Source organism: Ictalurus punctatus, chromosome 24 (assembly GCF_001660625.3).
Source record: "Ictalurus punctatus breed USDA103 chromosome 24, Coco_2.0, whole genome shotgun sequence".
NCBI lineage: Eukaryota > Metazoa > Chordata > Actinopteri > Siluriformes > Ictaluridae > Ictalurus > Ictalurus punctatus.
This window is the reverse complement of record NC_030439.2, coordinates 16,816,412-16,837,716: the sequence shown is the minus strand read 5'-3', so window position 1 is coordinate 16,837,716 and position 21,305 is coordinate 16,816,412. Positions and strand designations below refer to the sequence as shown.

General features: G+C 41.5%; 1 protein-coding gene across 3 annotated transcripts in view; it reads right to left on the bottom strand.

Annotated features, from left to right (window-relative positions):
- rapgef5a (Rap guanine nucleotide exchange factor (GEF) 5a) overlaps window positions 1-21,305 on the bottom strand; it is an 81,884-nt gene that overhangs the window by 35,418 nt on the left and 25,161 nt on the right. For 2 of the 3 annotated variants that reach the window (XM_017454742.3, XM_053675286.1), the window contains exons 6-9: window positions 13,040-13,121; window positions 7,926-7,974; window positions 7,741-7,817; window positions 729-854 (exon numbers count right to left, since the gene is read on the bottom strand). In XM_017454742.3, coding sequence (XP_017310231.1) covers window positions 729-854; window positions 7,741-7,817; window positions 7,926-7,974; window positions 13,040-13,121 — 334 coding nt within the window. Of the gene's footprint in view, window positions 1-728; window positions 1,210-7,740; window positions 7,818-7,925; window positions 7,975-13,039; window positions 13,122-21,305 lie in introns of those variants that run through there. The other variant, XM_053675287.1, reaches the window with a different exon arrangement.

Below are 21,305 nucleotides of genomic sequence, written 5' to 3'. Positions count from 1 at the left end.
ATGACTAACAGAATATGATATGATAAACAAAATCATACAGCCATCCATTTGATGTACTGCTTATCCTACACAGGGTTATGTGGAGCCTGGAGCCTACCCCAGGGGACTTGGGGCACAAGGCAGGGGGACATCCTGGACAGGGTGCCAACCCATCGAAGGACACAAAAACACACACTCTCCAGACAATTTGGACATGCCAATCAGCCTACAGTGCATGTCTTTGGACAGGGGGAGGAAACCTCCAAAGCACAGGGAGAACATGCAAGCTCTGCAAGAGAGGACGAAGGTGGGAATCAAACCCCCAATCCCAGAGGTGCGAGGCAAACGTGCTAACCACTAAGCCAGTCTGCCCCCATCATACAGACAGACAAATGGAATTACAAATGACTACAATGGGTGAAAATCCAAGTAAATGAATGCATGAAAAAGTACTGAGAATACCCATAATGCATTTTTTTTTTTTTTTTTTTTTAAAGCATATGTCACAATGTAGTTTGGTATTGGCGTCAAGTTTCATATCGCATCTCTAGTAGTTAATGAAGATGGATGATGAAGTTGGATCATCAGAGCAGTGATTAAGTTGATTAGTAACTGCCTGGATGAACACACCACATGTCTACACTCTTGCAGCAACCACAGAAACTACCATGGTCGAGAGAGCATGAGAGAAAGTAAAGTAGGTAGAGTGAGAGAGAGAAAGAGAGAGAGAGAGAGAGAGATGGACTGACCTGTGCGGAGCGTTCAGGTAGTCTGTAGTTCTGGTTCTGGAGGAAGCGGCAGCCATCCTTGGCCAGCCTCTGCACCATCTCCAGGCGTGAAAACTCGTCGGGGGACCTCAGCGCACACACACCATCCTGATGCAGAGCCGGAGGCAGAGAAAAGAGATACTTCAGCCCGCAGTCCCACGTCATGCTGCCCATCTCTCCCACACACACTGGCAGACAGAACTAAATAATCCACAAGACACACTCTCAAACAGACGAGCAGACCCAATGCCTCAATCTGTAATAAACTCCTGATGAGTGTGTGTTGTAGAAGCTGGAAGTCTCAGTGCTGTCAGAACAGTAGTGTGTATGTGTATGTGCTGCTCTCGTCTCTCTTTCATCCCTTGCTACTTCTCCGCCCGCGTTAGTCTGAAGTATGACTGAGTGCACTTGTGTCTGTTACTTTCAGTGAGTAAGTGTGTGTGTGTGTGTGTGTGTGTGTGTGTTTGGCAAAGAGAAAAGGCGCGCGTTTGTAACTCCGCCCAAAACAGAAGCAGGAAAGTGCCGACAGAACAACGAAATTAAACTGCAGTGGGAAAGAGAAACCGTGGAGTATTTACTTTCCTGAAAGTAAGCGGTTTAATCAGCCACAAGCTTTATATAATACGCACAGATACAGATCTGATCTGAGGTGTGTTTATGTTACTAGTGTGTTAGAAAGATAGCAGGAGAGGAAAAAATAGAATAAAGTGGAAGCTACCAGCAGTGTATTTACCTACAGTGGCTTGCTTAAGTATTCATCCTCCTTGAAACAGGGAACCCAATTAGAATTATAGATGTCATAAATCTACACAAAATAGCCTATAATTTTGAAGGGGGGGGGGGGTGTCGGAGAGATCAATATACAAAATTATGTACACAACTATTGCATTGTATTGCAAACTACATTGAGATATTTGGCTATTTTGTGTAGATCAATAACAAACAGTGTAATCACATATGTCCCCAATTCAAAGGGGCGGGGGGGGGGGGGGGGGGTTTGTTGTAAAGCACTGTCTGTGAAAAAGAAAACTAAGATCCAAACACAAAACTGTTTGAACTTTCTAACCATGTCAAAGGAATACTCTGGTGTTTTAAAAGTTAAAACCACCATGGACCAAAACTGTAACTTCACGGTAGGAACATTGTTAAGAATTCAAAACAGAAAATAAGTTTGATTTCAATCTTTTCATGGTCACTGCATAATCCCATGTAGTACTGCGTCGCGCGAATGTCTTCTATAATAGTAGAAATTCTGATTCATCAACTGCTCATAGTCTTACATCACAAGTACGGTTCAAGTAAAGAGGCAAAAGTTCAAGTTCAAGAGGTTGAAGACCATTTCGATTCCTGGTTGTAACACTAAAAATGTGGAAATGTGTTTGCTGGGGGCGAGGGGTGGGGTGGAAATACTTAATGCAAGACACTGTATAAAGATTAGGCTGAAAACTTATTGTAATCTATTTAACTTTTTCCACAGCAGAGGAACACAAGAAGCGATAACACACCCAAACCCAGACACACCCATGGGACAGTAGTAGTGAGTTTGAGAAACAGGAGGAGGGGGCTGATGAACTATCATCAGAGCCAGACGCCTCATTTTGTTTATTGACACTGACCTGTGTTTTGATTGGTGCAGAGCAGAGCACTTCCTGTGAGGTAACTATCCCATGGTGCCCGTAAAACAACTGAGGGGACAAAGTCTGGCTAGCAGCAAAATAACAATAGAGGCGCTGGGAAAATGTATTTTAAAAAAAAACAAGTCATTAAACTTTTTTTTTTTTTTAAAACACCTCAATAATGCAAGGAAATGCCTCTTATTACATGTGATGGTCTGTGAGCTGCATACTGCAAGAGTTTAACACTTAATGGTAACGAACAAGAAATTCTGAATTGAGTACGACCTTTGCATGGTGGTGGGGAGGTGTGATGTGTAATAGCGTTAACTGAACAGATGTTTTAGTTTATTTAAGTTGCTCCCGATGGCAAGCAAGCACTTTGCATGGCAGCTCTGATACCAGTGGTGTGTGTGTGTGTGTGTGTGTGTGTGTGTGAATAGGTGAATGGGTGAATAAGACACGGTGTAAGGCGCTTTATAGACCCGCTAAGGTTTAAAAAGCGCTATATAAGTGCAGACCATTTACCATTTTGACCAAGCCAGAAATCGCACTCAGTGTTAATAGCATTGGTCAAAACACAGGCAGGCAGGCTTAACTGTGTTTAATGCATCAATCAGAAATCAGAAAGAAAGGAAAAACAGGCCAGGGGAAGAAACAGAAAAGATGGAGGCTTGGACAGAACAAATCCAACAGATAAAAATATTCAAATGAATCATGGTGAGACACAGAAGAGGTGAACACATTAGTATAAACAACCAATGTCATGTAAGGGGGCGTGACCAAAACCAAAACAGTGGTGGGAAACGCGCTGCATATACACTTATATAAACGTTAATAAGTCTCACAAGTCCATAATGAACAGTAGAAGAGGAAAACTTACCCACACGAGCAAATACAAGTGCAATGGAAGGAAGTGATATAAACACGGAAGCTATATCGGAGAACTAAGCCCTACTTTTGCTTGTTTTGGTCCTTTTAGTCAGACTCATTCATTGATCTATCAATTAAATATCTGTATCAATATAGTTAAAGGCTTATCACAATTCCCAATACCTGCTGCAGTAATAATGCTACCCAAGTAGCTGAAAGCAACACGGCACCAACCGTTCACTCTCAATTTATCGGTCAATTTACCTGTAGCCATTTTTCCAATCAAAATATTAACAATAGGCCTACAAGAGCAAACACATCAAGGGCAAAGTGTCCATTACCCAACTGGTCCCTTCTACAATAACTGGGTAAAAGTAAATGTTTTTCATCAGTGCAGGATGAATAGACCCTACAAATGGCTGCCGTGGGGGTTCTCCTGTCCAAGTTCCCTGCATAGGATTTTTCAGTGGAAGATAATGCAGTGGAAGACTAGTGGCTTAGACAAAGACTCCTAGTGCTACTGAAATACTGAATATTAATATGAGGACACAGGAATGGGGATAGAGAGAGGGAGCTTTCTTTAAAACTGGTTTCTGGTGGACATTTACGAATGTATCTGACCACATATGCGTAAAACTGAGAGAGAGAGAGAGGGGGGGGGGAGAGAGAGAGAGAAAGAGAGAGAGATGCTATTACCTAGGCTGTAATTACCTACATGGTAATAATCATCCAGGCTGTGGGTGGAAGGGAACCACAGAGGAGCTCTAATCAGATGTAGCACAGCCAGGCTACACACACACACACACACACACACACACACACAAACACACACACTCTGTTTGCCATCATTCAGTCTAATAAGACACAGGGTCCCAAAATTGCACAAGCTAATAACCTCCAACGCAGATATTTACACCAGCACAATGCAAACACACAAACACACACTTTTTTTCCCCTCACATACACTTACACGTATAACAAACGCCAACAGCGCAACAGACACCACCATCATTACTTTGTGACGGTGGAAATAGCTACGCAAAAATATACATTTCTGATACAGTATATTTGTTTCCAATGAAGGAGGATAAGCTGTTATCATCATTAAATATTAATTATACCACAGCACTGCCGAATTCTCAAATCCGATATGGCCGTAGTTCCAGCTGCAAAGCAGATCACAGGTTTATATTAATGCGCTCATTCGAAGGGACTCCCAGATGTGCCATATGATCCAAAACGAATAATCATAGTCATTTAACAAATAACATGCACAATCAGTGATCTAATCGTGTCTTCTTCAAAATAAAAGTCCTGTTTTAACCCCTCTTTTGCCCTGTGATATAACTGTCACTATAAGACATGGTTCTTCATTCGAATGCACAGTGGATTAATGGTTATATTTCACTGCAACTTGTTTATTAATCTGTTTAATTTCATCCAATGTTTGTACTTATTCTGCTGAATGTCCACAAATATTCCTAAAGAATCGTTTGGGTTTTTTTTTTTTCTTTCCTTTTCATCTTTACTGATTCTCTGTGAGGGTGATCTAATTTTCATTTCAATTTTTAATATGTGATTTTTATTTTAACAACTCGGCAACATTCTGCTTCATACACTCGCTTCCATCCCTGGCTTTCACAAACAATTATTGCCTCTACGTCAAGTAGGCTCCGGAATAAACGGGCATACGGCTGTGGATACATTGTTTATTCTCCTAAAATTTTGTTCGTTTAAGTGAGGTTCCAGAATGAAAAAAAAAGTTTTTCAACCCAAGTAGTCTGATGATGTGGTTCTCTTTGTGCACTGAGCATCCCCGAGGAGAAATGGTATTTTTTCCCCTGGGATCTGTATCGTTAGCTATAAATAAATGCCTCTGATTCGGTCCCTTTCTCACCCACACATACGCACACATGAAAACTCCCTCATCAACAATTTCCTGCACTTTCCTAAAGAAAATAATAAACATATCTGATAACACAAGACCTGTCTCCCTCTTCTGCCTGAGGCACTTCCTGTTACAACAACAAACCACAACAACAACCATGCAAATAACCCAAACTGATGCTAACTACAGCCACCAATCGTGTCCTCTCAGTTACGTAAAGCTGGCGCACATTTATTTTGGGACTGTCCATACATGGATGTGAACAAAGAAGAGATATGCAGAGTTTTCCCATAAACTGTTCTGCTCTTAGATTTTTGCAGTAAGTAGCCCGAGTCTGATCTCAGACCTGTGTAGTGCATGTAGTATTTAGATTAAGTCTGTCTAATCTCAGGTCGTGGTATTATAGTCTTTCATGTTTATGTTATTGTGTTGAGTCTCTCTAATGTGGTCATGGGAAATGTGGTACTTAATAACCACATAATTAGTAAGGATGTCTAATCTCAGATCTGTGACGTTTTGCTGTACAGTGTTGCTCTTCTGTCTGATCTCACATATGTGCAGTATGTATGTAGTGTGTGACTGTAGTGAGGACGTCTGATCTCAGATTTATGTTGTGTTGCTGCACTGTTGCTTTATTGTGTTAGATTTTTCCGTCTGATCCGTGAACCGATGAATTATTGAGACTCAGACTAAGAGGTTTCCCATGTCTGAAGCCCTGCCAAGCTCACTCGCCCACCCGTTCCATCCTGTTTCCCGTTCTTTCCATCTCTCTCGCTCTCGCTCTCTCGCTCTCTCTCTGTCTCTCTCACCCACACAACTACAGACACATAAATGCACTCAGGCACAAAAACACAAGCTCATACACACAGTTCACATTATTCCAGAAATCCACAGGAAACACACACCTTTCTGAAATAAAGCAGCATGTTCCTCTTCAGACATGACCCCCTGTGCTCTTTATTCTTTCCTAAGCTGCTGAGTCACTCTTTCTAAAGGCTAAATTGCTTTTAAAAAATTATGCTCTTTGTTCAGGAAACAGGAGTTGCAGGAAAAAAGTTTTCTACTGCTGGCTAATGGAAGTCTGTTCTTAGCACAGTGTACTTCCACATACACGTGCATACACACACACACACACACACACACACACACACACAAGCAAGTATCAGAAACAAGAATTTTAACACACTTCCCTGCACTGAGAAACAAACAGAATATATTAGAACAGAATATTTATAATGAAACTCGAAGGGCAGTTCTACAATTTTGTTAGTCAGTTCGTACATTATTTCGGAGAGTTTTCTGTGATTGTTGCGGCCAAAAAAATGCTTGATTTTGCTACGGCTATCCCCCCCCATCCCCCCACCCACCCCCCCAAAATGTGCGATGCACTTACTCACAAGTTTCTTGTGCTTTTTTTTGTTGTTGCTAAAAACGACTTGAATTGGTGAAATCGCAATCACACGAAATAGTCTTTCGTAGTGATGTTTGTTGGTAAACGAGACCTTTTAGCTGTACTCATGCTCGACACACGTGAATCGAACAGGGCTTTGACTGGATGAGCGTTTCGATGATGTCACATGACACGTCTTGGCCCAAATCTGCGGGAAAATCTGCGGTAAATCTTGAAAAATTGCAAGCGCCTCAGAATATTGTGGAGTTTGCTTGATTTTGCGTTCATTTCTGTGATCATCGTCAAAATCATGAGATCCTGGAGGGGCTGATTAGTAAACTTTCACTAATTCACTTTCTAATTCAGTTTTGTTGTTATTTGCAGTTTCCCAAACTTTTTCCCAAACTTCCCAAACCACGTATGATCAGAACTACAACTGTAATGTCGAACAACAAAGTACCTTCTCTGAAAAGAATAATTATACAGATTTAGTCCGTAGAGTCCAATAATTATATTAGATGCTTAATTTACAAACACAGGCCGGACAAATCAGCAGCCTGGGGCACTGAGAACAGAGAGATTTTGTGTCTAGATATGTACTATTGGTTTTTTTTAAACTTTTTTTTTATTATTCATAGTTGCCTTTCTGACTTTAGCAAACCAAAAGTTTTCATCTGGTATGTAGCGATGTTTACACATAATGTGCTTCACACCATAACTACTGCACGCTCTAACCGTTTCGATTCCTACCACCTGCTGCACTACACACATCAGTAATAACACTACCCCTGAACATCTGTGCCTATGAAAATTGTGAAAGCGTTGTACAAAATGTGCATTGATTGTTAATTAGTGCTAATGTTAATTCAATAACTGGCTTTAGAATTCTCCTGAACGTTTTTCAGTAATTCGTTTCAGTTCAGATGCTCACCTAACCACCAATCAGGGCCTATATGAATGTCATTTTGTTATATAATATCATAACATTGGAGCATGTGAAAGTGTGTGGTTCATGCTAAGTGTTATATTACGTACAATGCGATTTTAGTCTAAAGGAATCTATTTTTGACATTTTGCCATCACATCTGAGGAAAATCTTGATGTTCTTGATGGCGTTTCATCTAAACACAATTCCAACTAAAATACACATGGCTGAATATGAAATAAACGTAATCAACAACACAGCGTGAGGTAAAACCACAGAAATCTGATTTTCTCAGTGTACTGTACCTTGGCTTTGTCTTCAATTGGCTTCTGTGGTTCTTGTGGGGAACTTTCTCCAGTTTCCGAACTGTCGTCCTCAGACACTGCAATCAATCAGCAAGCAATCTATTAGTCCGACAGTGTTTAGTAAACACAGCCATAAAGAAGACACTCATTTATTTGCTTCCCATCAGAAAGCTCATTAATCTTACTTGATTTCCGTGCTTTCCTTGCCAGGGCAGCAGCTAGTTCGTTTTGTACCTGTGAAGAACAGAAAAGATGTTTCAGCTCCACTCATAGTACTGAACTGAAGGTTCACTGAGGAGAAAGTGCAGGAGGAAGTGCATGCTGCAGTATTTAGGACAGAGCTAGAACACAAACACAAACGATGAAAAATGAAAAAGCCCCAGACTGATGAACACTTCACAGTTCTTTCTTAATGGAGAAGTGCTGTTGAGAGTTTTTCTCTCAAGTCTGTGGAGGATATGTCTCACCACAGGACACTGCAGCGGACTTATTTCTTCAAATGATAAAAGGTTCAAAGCTACAGAAGCAGCCCAATCTTGGCCAGTGTAAGGGAATGCATCTGCTATTCAAATGCTGAGATCAAATTCAACCAGCAACAAACATACAAAACCAGTTATTTTTAGTCATTAAGCATATATCAAGCATTAATATGACTCAGCGTGTGCTTTTCCAGACAACAAATTAAAGAACAATGTGGAGTGTGCTCCATCTGCCAGGGAGAGGCTATAACAAGCAGAGAGGGGTGATGGTATGGTATTTCTAAAATGGTGTGTGTGTGTGGGGTGGGGGGGGGGTCTGTCAGAGTGCATATGAGGTGATAAAGGGCTAAACTGAAATGTAAATTTGATATGCTGATTTCTGTAAAGCTGCTTGTCGACTGTTAAAAGTGTAAAAATGTCCGCTGTTAGAAGCGTAAAAATGTCCGCTGTTAGAAGCGTAAAAATGTCCGCTGTTAGAAGCGTAAAAATGTCCACTGTTAGAAGCGTAAAAATGTCCACTGTTAAAAGTGTAAAAATGTCCACTGTTAGAAGTGTAAAAATGTCCACTGTTAGAAGTGTAAAAATGTCCGCTGTTAGAAGTGTAAAAATGTCCGCTGTTAGAAGTGTAAAAATGTCCGCTGTTAAAAGTGTAAAAATGTCCACTGTTAGAAGCGTAAAAATGTCCACTGTTAGAAGCGTAAAAATGTCCACTGTTAGAAGCGTAAAAATGTCCACTGTTAGAAGTGTAAAAATGTCCACTGTTAGAAGTGTAAAAATGTCCACTGTTAGAAGTGTAAAAATGTCCACTGTTAGAAGTGTAAAAATGTCCGCTGTTAGAAGTGTAAAAATGTCCGCTGTTAAAAGTGTAAAAATGTCCACTGTTAGAAGCGTAAAAATGTCCACTGTTAGAAGTGTAAAAATGTCCACTGTTAGAAGTGTAAAAATGTCCACTGTTAGAAGTGTAAAAATGTCCACTGTTAAAAGTGTAAAAATGTCCACTGTTAGAAGTGTAAAAATGTCCACTGTTAGAAGTGTAAAAATGTCCACTGTTAGAAGTGTAAAAATGTCCACTGTTAGCAGTGTAAAAATGTCCACTGTTAGAAGTGTAAAAATGTCCACTGTTAGAAGTGTAAAAATGTCCACTGTTAGAAGTGTAAAAATGTCCACTGTTAGCAGTGTAAAAATGTCCACTGTTAGAAGTGTAAAAATGTCCACTGTTAGAAGTGTAAAAATGTCCACTGTTAGAAGTGTAAAAATGTCCACTGTTAGCAGTGTAAAAATGTCCACTGTTAGAAGTGTAAAAATGTCCACTGTTAGAAGTGTAAAAATGTCCACTGTTAGAAGTGCTATACGAAATGAATTGAACTGAATTGAATAAGAGTTGTCAAGAGAAAGAAACAACAATATCAGTAATGAACTGCTAATGATCAGAAATGATTAATTGCATTCTCTGATTTAATCTAGAGTTTAAACTTAAGTGCTATTAAATACTGTCCAAATATTATGGGGAATATTAATATCATCCAGGGTCCTGGGTCCTATATTTTAATTTGCTGTGTGGCCACTAGTGGCGTTTCTTTCCCCACGAAATCAGAGATCCGGTGTGATGGAAATCAGTTTTGCTGGTTATGTTAATTCTATGCAAGTTCTATTGTTTTTATTTACACGTGAACACTCGGTGACAGCTACTTGTGGTCAACCCCAGTCTCGCTTACACAAAATAATCCTCTTTGTTAGCTGAGAAAAATGAGAAAGTTTATAGAATTGTATATTTGACGGACAGGGGAATAACCTTGCTAGCTCATTTATAACCAGCAAGCCAGCCCTGCACACACCATACACAAGTTTTACATTCCCTCAGCCCTGGACGTGTAACTAAGACATCGATCTGAGCCTTACAGACCATAGAGACTGCAGTGTTAATACATACAGGGCTTATGGGTTTCTGTGGAATGAAATTCATGCCAGAAAATGTGCAATACTGGAACAGTTACCAAGACTCATTCAGTACATTTTATGCGTTTTTAAAAAATTATTATTATTATTACGTTTTGTAACTATTTTTAGGTACGGCGTTATTAGTTTCTAATATTACGGCTGTAACGTCTGATGTTAAGGGTGTAATCATTTACAGCTCCTCTGAACTCTTCAGCAGAATAATTCTTCAGCTTACTTCCTCGAAAAGAAGAATTTCAACCAGTGTGTGCTCTAGCACTGAATACACACCGTTCTATCCCATCAATTACAGATGTTCATGTCACCACCCAGGAGCGAAACAAATCAGGGCATATCTGAACATAATTTCTCATGTAATTTACTGAAATTACCCGTGTTATTAATCTGTTCAGAAATCAATACAGACATTTGTCATGGAAAATTCACGCTAAGCACCATTTTCATGCTTAGATAACTCATACGTCTCATCTCACTGGTTGCCTGCTGGATATATTGTATAGCTGAGTCGATCACATCATGACAAAGGTGGCTGCTATAGTATGCGTACGTCACGAGGAAAAGCACTGCGTCTCATTTTTCAAAGGGAATACGGAGAAAGTTCTTCGTAATTCATTCGCAGGGGCAGTTTCACAACAAATGTGGCTTTGATGAAAATCCAGTTAGCTCCAGTTAACTCCAAAACCTCTTGAAAACCCTGTGTAAATTTAGGTGTTAATTTACAGGTCTCTGAGACTACTATTTTTAGTTTTTTTTGGTCACACCAATATTGCCTTCATTTACTTCTGTTTACTGCTCTTTATGGGGTTTTTTTTTTAACATGGAAAACAAAGGTAACTTTTCTCTACAGCAACTTTGCTATATATATATATATATATATATATATATATATATATATATATATATACACACACACACACACACACACACTGATTATATATATATATATATATACACACACATATATGTACATATGGGAATGTATATGTGTGTGTATCTTGAAATATATTTGAGTTTTAGATTATTATACTATTAATATACTTTTGCTTTATTGTTTTTAGGCTGTTGTGTTGATGCCCCTGTTTATACTGTATGGTGAAGCCAAAGTCAAATTTCCACCTTGTGGACTAACTAACTAACTAGCATAGCCGCCATGCTGTAATGCAGCTCAGCCACTGCATTACCATAAGATTTAGTGCATGCCACACTTAGAAGGTGATCTTTAATGGTTTGATCAACATTCTGTCATTTCCAGCTCTCTGTGAGCTTTGCCTTTGTGGAGTTTGGTGGGTGTCATTAAATGTAAATCAGCAGTGCTCATGAAAATGCGCTTAGTAAATGATGTCTGATAGGCATTTATCAACATGTGGAAACGATGACAAGTGGTGTTACAGAAACTTTTTAAATCTGGCGAGACTTTTTCGTTCTGATCTGTCCTATGATAACATTTACGCACTACTTTGCTAAAAGATAAATGAGGCCTATTAAAGGCCTGCTCTCGGAATAGTTGTTGTTTCTTTTCTTTTTTTTCTTTTTCTTTTTTTTTACCTCGACCACCAATCAGGTCGGGAGAAGTGAGAAATCCAACATGGGACAGATCAAATGAAGATAAGGAGATTTATGACGTGTCAAATTACAGATATTTCAGTGTAAGACACAAAGCCTCATCACAGTTAGGCTAAATATTGAGAAATTAATCTAATCTTTGTTTTAAGGTTTTTCTAATCAACACTGTTTTTGTACACACTTAAACTTTGTAGTTTTTCCATCAGGAATTACCACTTGTGGCCAAAAATAAAGTTAAAATATTTGAACTATTTCACTTTTCACTGTCACAACAATTATGTAACATATATAAACTCATGTGTACATATATATATATATATATACACACACACACACACACACACACACAACAGAACACTGCTGAATTCTGATTGCTCAGAAGGCGTTGATTAATTTTCTATAACAGCAGCTCTGACACTAACGCTGACCGCAAAGGAAATCACAGGTTTATATATTAATGCATGTATTTGAATATGTTCCTGTTTCTATGGTAACTACCTGTACAGGAACTTGTAGAGCAGTAGAGATTGCTCCACATAAACAGATTTTTAAAAAACGCTACTATGAGTAATCGTTGTTATGCTGATGTTTTCTTTGAGGAGGTGCTTATGTAAGGAGTCTCCATTGTCAGAACCTTGTAACAGTCAGAGTTAAAGCTATAACTTTAATTTTACCGACATGGGAAACTCTTTAAAACAGAGGGATTTACAAGCTGTATTTTATATATATTTTGTCTTATTACCTTCAAGGGTGCGAAGAGAAAAGGGTGAGGGAATGACTGTTTATAGCTGCTATAATGTAGGTGATCACTTGTTTTGTGGACGTTTCACAACATTAATGTCATTATAAATGGATAAAAAGTATGACATCATCCTTGAATAATAATAATAATAATAATAATAATAATAATAATAATGCTGTGCAAGCTCCTTATTATGCCATAAGGAGTGGCAGTAATTTCTGCACTTGAAAGCTGCTTTACCTCTACACTGTGTGTGTGTGTTTGTGTGTGTGTGTGTTGTCAGTGCAGTGTTATTCCGAGCTCTGCTACATGACAGTTGCTGAGTGTGAGATAAGTACGACTGATCTCTGTGCCACAGGGACACAAGGGCATGATAACATGACAGATGGCCCTCCTTTGGGTTTAAACGGGAGCCATGAGCTGAACAGCACAGACACAGAAGGACCGGGACACAGGCAGCAATCTCCTGCACTTCTCTCTCTCTCTCTCCCTCTCTCTCTCTCTCTCTCTCACACACACACACACACACACACACACACACACACATTCACTCACTCACCGTGGATGTAAGCCTTTCCAAAGCTTTCATCTGCAGAATTTCGCCACAGATATCCCGTTTTCCTTCGGGATCCTCTTCGGGACTGGAAGAAAAAAAACAAACAACACAGATATCCAAATCAAACAAAGATGCCATCTAATAAACAAGCATTATTGTCACACACACACTCTCTCTCTCTCTCTCTCAGGTTTAATGCCTCTGTACTGCCCCCTTCTGAGCAGTAGTCCCTGTACTCCGCACTCAGCATGATAAACCTCGACTAGTCATTCGTCTCCATTTTGACATCTCATACACACGCGCTTGACTCAAGCATCCGTGAAAATACCAGTCCTCGTCCAGAACAAACTGAGCACGACCCACAGAGAATACTCTACACAAGGAGAAATTGCCAAGCTGCTGTAAGGGGACGAAAGACATTTAAGGAAAAGGGAACTTTAAAAAGTAGACAGCAGACTTACTGAGAGACTTCGCTGCTTTTTTTTTGAGGCAACAGAATGGTTCTCTCTGTCACGCCATCAAACTCATCCTATAAACATAATATCTGGATCAAACATGGACTCGGATACGTCAGACGTATTTATGTCATACTTTACGCATGAAAGAAGTCCGACGACTCGGTGATAGGGAGGAGCGATGACCTAGCTACATTTCAACAAAATTTCTGAAACTTTTTTTTTTTTTTTAAATGATGATGGCATTTAAGTACATTGTTTATGCAGTATAAACTCATGGTGTGGTCACTCTAGCTGGGTTTCCATTTATACATTTGGCAATTTTAAAGGAATTCCGTGGAAAAAATGCTAATAAATCTGACTATGGTCATGCAAAAATCTTAAAAACGATGTAAAAAAAAAACCTGATTACGGGGAGAAAAAGTCTACAATGCACTATATCATTTATCTGAAAACCCATTTTCATCACCCGCGTCTTTACTGAGAGACCAAGTTTCCTACCTCAGCCCAATATTACTTTTTCAAATTTCCATACAGGATTTATTTTTTTATTCATATTTTTACAATTTGCATTAAAGAGCTGGATGGAAAACCCAATTCTGTCTGAGGTAGCAGGAGTCACTTTTATCCGTTCAGTATCTTCCGCAAATAAAAAAAAAAAAAAAAGTCTCAAAGCTTTACAATGGACTAATAGGAGAAAAGCAAGAAGAGCTAGGAAAAAAGAAACAGTATAGGAAATTGTTGAACAGAAATAAAGCTGTAAAATGTGAATGCTTAAATACAATAACAATACAATAATATAAATCTTTTCTCTCTGTCTCTGCCTGTCTGTCTGTCTCTCTGTCTGTCTCTCTGTCTCTCTCTGTCTCTGTCTGTCTCTTGCTCTGTCTCTCTCTCTCTCTGTCTCTCTTTCTATCTCTTTCTCTCTGTCTCTGTCTTGCCCTGTCTCTCTCACTTTCTCTCTCGCGCTCTCTGTCTCACTCTCTCTGTCTCGCTCTCTCTCTCTCTGTCTCTCTCTTGCTCTGTCTCTTTCTGTCTTTCTCTTGTTCTGTCTCTCTCTCTGTCTCATGCTCTCTCTCTCTCTCTCTCTCTCTCTCTCTCTCTCTCTCTCTCTCTCTCTCTCTCAACAGTTCTGGCCAAACTGGTAATAATAAAGACGTGTAATATTCAAATTGTATGCAAAAGATGTCAAGCAGTTGGAAGGTTGTGTACGTGACTGGAATATCCAACCAGTTCCTTTCTAAAGAAAGCACAAGTTCACACAGCTCCAGGAAACTGGAGAAACTATTTACATACAAGACACACAAAAAAAAACCTAAAGAAAACTCTCCATCCCTCCAACTGACCCGACCCTGATTTATTTAAATTCTCCAGTGTGAACTTTTTCTAACTCTGTCAGCACACACGGATGAAATGAACTGAATCCAATCCTACGAGCCTGATTGACATTTAGCGTGAGGTCGGGGAAGGAGGCCCGGATTGGACGGCTGGTGTCACACGGTCCGCCGCGTGTCACGTTCAATTCTGTCAGGGTGAAATTACAGGCGCTGGCGCATCCCGTCTTCCCTCAACCCCATCAAAATTCCCTGCTCACATTCGACGTGTCTATTCCTGGCTCGCCGTGCAGCCCGCGGACACAGATGTGCTGTCAGGACACAATGACGAGGATCAAATCAACCAAGCCATGCGTCGCTATCCCTCCATAATTTCAGACAAAAATACATGCCAGGCAATTCATGTGAACTGCAGGCAATACCAGATCTCCAGAGCAGAATTAAAAATAGAGTAAACACTGCAGCAGCACAGGTAGGACACCTGAACTGGAGATATCACCAGTAATGTGATATTATTAAATAAACAGAAGATAACAGGATGACTTCCAGCTTTTCTGCCCTCACACACACACAACGTAGCAATCACGAGGCTCTCTGCATTTTCACTTCATCATCATTCTTGTAGTTGATTGAAAAAAAAAAAAGATCTGATCTCTGACCGACAGATGTTTATTCCAACAGCTGTGACTCAGAATTTGCATCTAAGGAGACAAAGACATTCCTCGTTCACCAACCAAGTGTCTACACATTAACACACTGAAAATCACCTACAGGGTGTAAAAAAAAAGATTGTCCCCATCCCTGAGACTGACTCTGTAGTGCGGAGTGTCATTGTCCCCATCCCTGAGACTGACTCTGTAGTGCTGTGTGTCATTGTCCCCATCCCTGAGACTGACTCTGTAGTGCTGTGTGTCATTGTCCCCATCCCTGAGACTGACTCTGTAGTGCTGTGTACCATTGTCCCCATCCCTGAGACTGACTCTGTAGTGCTGTGTGTCATTGTCCCCATCCCTGAGACTGACTCTGTAGTGCTGTGTACCATTGTCCCAATCCCTGAGACTGACTCTGTAGTGCTGTGTACCATTGTCCCAATCCCTGAGACTGTCTCTGTAGTGCTGTGTGCCATTGTCCCCATCCCTGAGACTGTCTCTGTAGTGCTGTGTGCCATTGTCCCCTTCCCTGAGACTGTCCCTGCAGTGCTATGTGCCATTGTCCCCATCCCTGTCCCTTTAGTTCTGTGTGCCATTGTCCCCATCCCTGTAGTGCTGTGTGCCATTGTCCCCATCCCAGAGACTGTCCCTGTAGTGCGGTGTGCCATTGTCCCCATCCCTGAGACTGTCTCTGTAGTGCGGTGTGCCATTGTCCCCTTCCCTGAGACTGTCTCTGTAGTGCTGTGTGCCATTGTCCCCATCCCTGAGACTGTCCCTGCAGTGCTGTGTGCCATTGTCCCCATCCCTGTCCCTTTAGTTCTGTGTGCCATTGTCCCCATCCCTGTCCCTTTAGTTCTGTGTGCCATTGTCCCCATCCCTGTAGTGCTGTGTGCCATTGTCCCCATCCCAGAGACTGTCCCTGTAGCGCGGTGTGCCATTGTCCCCATCCCTGTCCCTGTAGTGCGGTGTGCCATTGTCCCCATCCCTGTCTCTGTAGTGCGGTGTGCCATTGTCCCCATCCCGGTCTCTGTGGTGCTGTGTGCCATTGTCCCCATCCCTGTCTCTGTGGTGCTGTGTGCCATTGTCCCCATCCCTGTCTCTGTAGTGCTGTGTGCCATTGTCCCCATGACTGTCTCTGTAGTGCTGCGTGCTATGGTCCCTGTCCCTAACTCTGTAATGATGTGCGCCTTTGTCCCCGTCCCTGAGACTGACTCTGTAGTGCTATGGTCCCTGTCCCCAACTCCGAAGTGCTGTGTGCTATCGTCCCCGTCCATGATCCCGTCTCTGACTCTGCGGAAGGTGATGTCTGTGTTTACAGACACAATACTGTTTAGTTGTCATTATCAACAATAATAAGAGAAAAAAAAAGAAACCGGTTCAGCTCTTCTCTGTTAGTTCTCCTTTAACATGTCCAACCTGCTACCCACTCGTCCCTGCAGCCCCGCCCACACACCAACACCCCCCCCCATGCACCACCACCCCTCCGCCCCATCCCTAGAAGACAAAGAATCAGAGCACAAGAGGTGGGAGATGAAGGAGAAGGAAAGAGAACGAGTATGTGGGGGTGGAGAACGAAAGAAACACAGAGCACTCCACTGCAGCGTGACTCAGGTGTGACTTAAAAGGCACAAGTAATGTGCTCGAAAATTCAAAATCGCAAATTGGAAAAGAAATAATGCGGCTCTCGTGTCACGGTAACATTCCCTGCTGGAAAAAAATACAGAAAGAAAGAAGTACAAGGACAAAGGTGCGGGTGAGAGGGAGATATAAACAAAGCAGAGTTAGAAAGATGGAGGGAGACAGAGAGGAAGACTGATGAAGGAGTAAGAGTGAGAGAAAGGCAGTGAAGAGGACCACAAGACAGACAGCCAAAAAGAAAACAAGTGAGACAGTGAAAGAGACGGTAAAATAACCAAGCTAGACAGCGAGAGAGACGATAAGAGAGACAGTGAAATAGAAGAGAAAGACAAGAGACAACAAGGCAGACAGAGAGAGAGACGGGGAGAAAGGCAAAAGAGACAAAAAGATGATAGTAAAATGGACGAGAAAGACTTGAGGCAGTGAGAGACAGTGAAAGAGAAGAAAAGATTAGAGACAATGAGACTGAGGGTGAAAGAGACAGCAAGAAAGATGAGAGCGAGACGGGGGAAGGGACAATGAAAGAGAAAAGAAAGACGAGACAGATGTTGAGAAGGACAGCGGAAAAGTTGAGAAAGACAACGAGAGAGACAGTGAACGAGAAGAGAAAGACCAGAAAGACAATGAGATACTGCTGGAGAAACCACGTGAGAGAGAATCTTTACTTTATCATTTCTTTTGTCTGCATTTACACACATTCCTGTAGAGTGGCAGAGAGACACACAACAACCAAATGAGCACAACAGGGTGCGCATTCACCGCAAATACATCAGTCACGTTGTAGTTTTCCGCACGGTGGTTTAGTGGTTAGCACGTTGGCCTCACACCTCCAGGGTCGGGGGTTCGATTCCCACCGTGACCCTGTGTGTGTGGGGTTTGCATGTTCTCCCCGTGCTGTGGGGGTTTCCTCCGGGTACTCTGGTTTCCTCCACCAGTCCAAACACATGCATGGTAGGCTGATTGGCGTGTCTAAAGTGTCCGTAGTGTATGAATGGGGGTGTGAGGGTGTGTGTGATTGTGCCCTGCGATGGATTGGCACCCTGTCCAGGGTGTACCCCGCCTTGTGCCCCATGCTCCCTGGGATAGACTCCAGGTTCCCCGTGACCCTGAAAAGGATAAGCGGCACAGAAGATGGATGGATGGATGGATGGACATTGTAGTTTTCACTACAGCACTACAAACAGGGTTAGCACCTTCACTAATCACCATGGCGATTTCCGATGACAATAAAACTTCAAAAGATATTTACAGTGTGGCAACCTTATGCTGTGTGTCTGTGATAAGTGAGCTCCTGAACTGATGCAGAGACCGACAGTTCTAACTCTCCCTCTCTCTCTCTCTCTCTCTCTTTGTCTCTTCCACTCTCGCTACCTCTCTCTCCGCATAATCATTATATACTTCGTTCGCCCCTCTCTCCCTATATACCTCTCTCTCTCTTCCTCTCTCACCATCTCTTTCACTCTGTCTCTACCACTCCCACCATCTCTCTCTCTCAATACCTCTCACCCTCTATTTTACTCTCTCTCACTCTCTCTCTCTCAATACCTCTCACCCTCTATTTTACTCTCTCTCACTCTCTCTCTCTCAATACCTCTCACCCTCTATTTTACTCTCTCTCACTCTCTCTCTCTCAATACCTCTCACCCTCTATTTTACTCTCTCTCACTCTCTCTCTCTCAATACCTCTCACCCTCTATTTTACTCTCTCTCACTCTCTCTCTCTCAATACCTCTCACCCTCTATTTTACCCTCTCTCACTCTCTCTCTCTCAATACCTCTCACCCTCTATTTTACTCTCTCTCACTCTCTCTCTCTCTCAATACCTCTCACCCTCTATTTTACTCTCTCTCACTCTCTCTCTCTCAATACCTCTCACCCTCTATTTTACTCTCTCTCACTTTCTCTCTCTCAATACCTCTTACCCTCTATTTTACTCTCTCTCACTCTCTCTCTCAATACCTCTCACCCTCTATTTTACTCTCTCTCACTCTCTCTCTCTCTCAATACCTCTCACCCTCTATTTTACTCTCTCTCACTCTCTCTCTCTCAATACCTCTCACCCTCTATTTTACTCTCACTCTCTCTCTCTCTCAATACCTCTCACCCTCTATTTTACTCTCTCTCACTCTCTCTCGCAATACCTCTCACCCTCTATTTTACTCTCTCTCACTCTCTCTCTCTCAATACCTCTCACCCTCTATTTTACTCTCTCTCACTCTCTCTCTCTCTCAATACCTCTCACCCTCTATTTTACTCTCTCTCACTCTCTCTCTCTCAATACCTCTCACCCTCTATTTTACTCTCTCACTCTCTCTCTCAATACCTCTCACCCTCTATTTTACTCTCTCTCACTCTCTCTCTCTCAATACCTCTCACCCTCTATTTTACTCTCACTCACTCTCAATACCTCTCACCTTCTATTTTACTCTCACTCTCTCTTTCTTTCTCAATACCTCTCACCCTCTATTTTACTCTCTCTCTCACTCTCTCTCTCTCTCAATACCTCTCACACTCTATTTTACTTTCACTCTCTCTCAATACCTCTCACCCTCTATTTTACTCACTCTCTCAATACCTCTCACTCTGTCTCTCCCACTCTCACTATGTCTCTCTCTCTAGACTCATTATATACCTCATTCACCCCTCTCTCCCTATATACCTCTCCCCTCTTTCTTTACCTCCCTCGACCATCTCTCTCTAATTCTCACCCCAACCTCTCTTCCTATATAACTCTTTCACATTCTCTCTACTTGTTCTCTTCTTCTTCCCACTCTGCACATGTACACACACCTCACTTGCCCATCTCTGCCTATATACCTCCCTATCTCTCTCTCTCTCTCTCTCTCCAGACACCTCTCTCCCCCACTGTCTATAATGTATATACATCTCTCTTGCTCCCTCTCTCCACGTCTCTCACCGAAGTCTTTCTCTCAACTTCTCTCACTCTAGTCTCTATATATACACACACGTGCCCACTCTCCCTGCATAGCTCTCTCACCCTTCCTCCTTAAATACTTTCTCACCCTTTCTCACCCTCCCTCCCTCTCTCTCTCTCTCTCTCTCTCTCTCTCTCTCTCTCGCTAAGTGGTGTGACATTTTCAGTCCAGCTACCAGTAACATGGCATGTTCTAACACTACCCACAGGACTGGAGTTCTCATGAAACACGCACACACACACACGCACACATGCGTGCACATGCACACACACACACATACAGATATAAACACATTCACAATACAGACAATACCATTTTAAAAATGCATATTGAAAATATGTATCTTATACACATGCACAATAAAGCCAAATTCACCCAGTATGCACAGTAAAACCCCACGTGTCATCACGTGAGAAGAAGATAAAGAAAGTGACAATGAAAATGAGTGGGGGAAAAAAACTGGTGAAATCACTCATCACACCTATTTCAGCATGATCAGGAAGGTGTAAATATCACCGAGGGTTCACAAGCTGAGGTCGGAAATAAAACAGCCACGTCATACAAAAGAAAGATCCAGAAATACGTGTCTGTATTTGCGAGCACGCGCGTTGGGGTGGAAATCACATGACTGTTGACTGCTCATTTTGCTTCCTTCTCGAAATGAAATAAATACAATAATCCGCTGATACATTAAGACCTTTGAAACTAATTAGTAAAACTAGTATTCTTATACTCCAGGAATACTCTAGGTTTAAATCAGCTTATGTTTTATGATAATCTAATAATAAGATATTATTAAATTCTATTACATTATATCAAGTTCTAAATATGTTCGAGTTAGCTTCAAAAACAGAGTGAACAACATGCTGATCTGAGAGCAGTGAAGGACACACAGCTCTGTCTGGGGATGACGTCACACACTGACCCACATCCAGCCGCGGTGAATCATTAGTCGACTGCAAACACAGCGCATGAGCCGGTGTCCGGCACAAGGTCAGACTTGTGGAAGCGCCTGCTTAATCTAACACGATAATGCGCAAGTGTTTGTGTTCACACCCCATGTTTGTGTCTTTTTCACGTATGATCAATATAGTATTCAGACTGATTTTTTTGCTTTACCCTGTCAAAGAATTAGAGAGGTATACGAGTGTGTTTTTTTTTCTCTCTCCCGGTTTTCCCGTCTTTCTTCTGTATGATGTGTTCTCTTCTCAGATGGCTTTTGAAATCCGCAGAAACATTTACACGTTCATTAACAG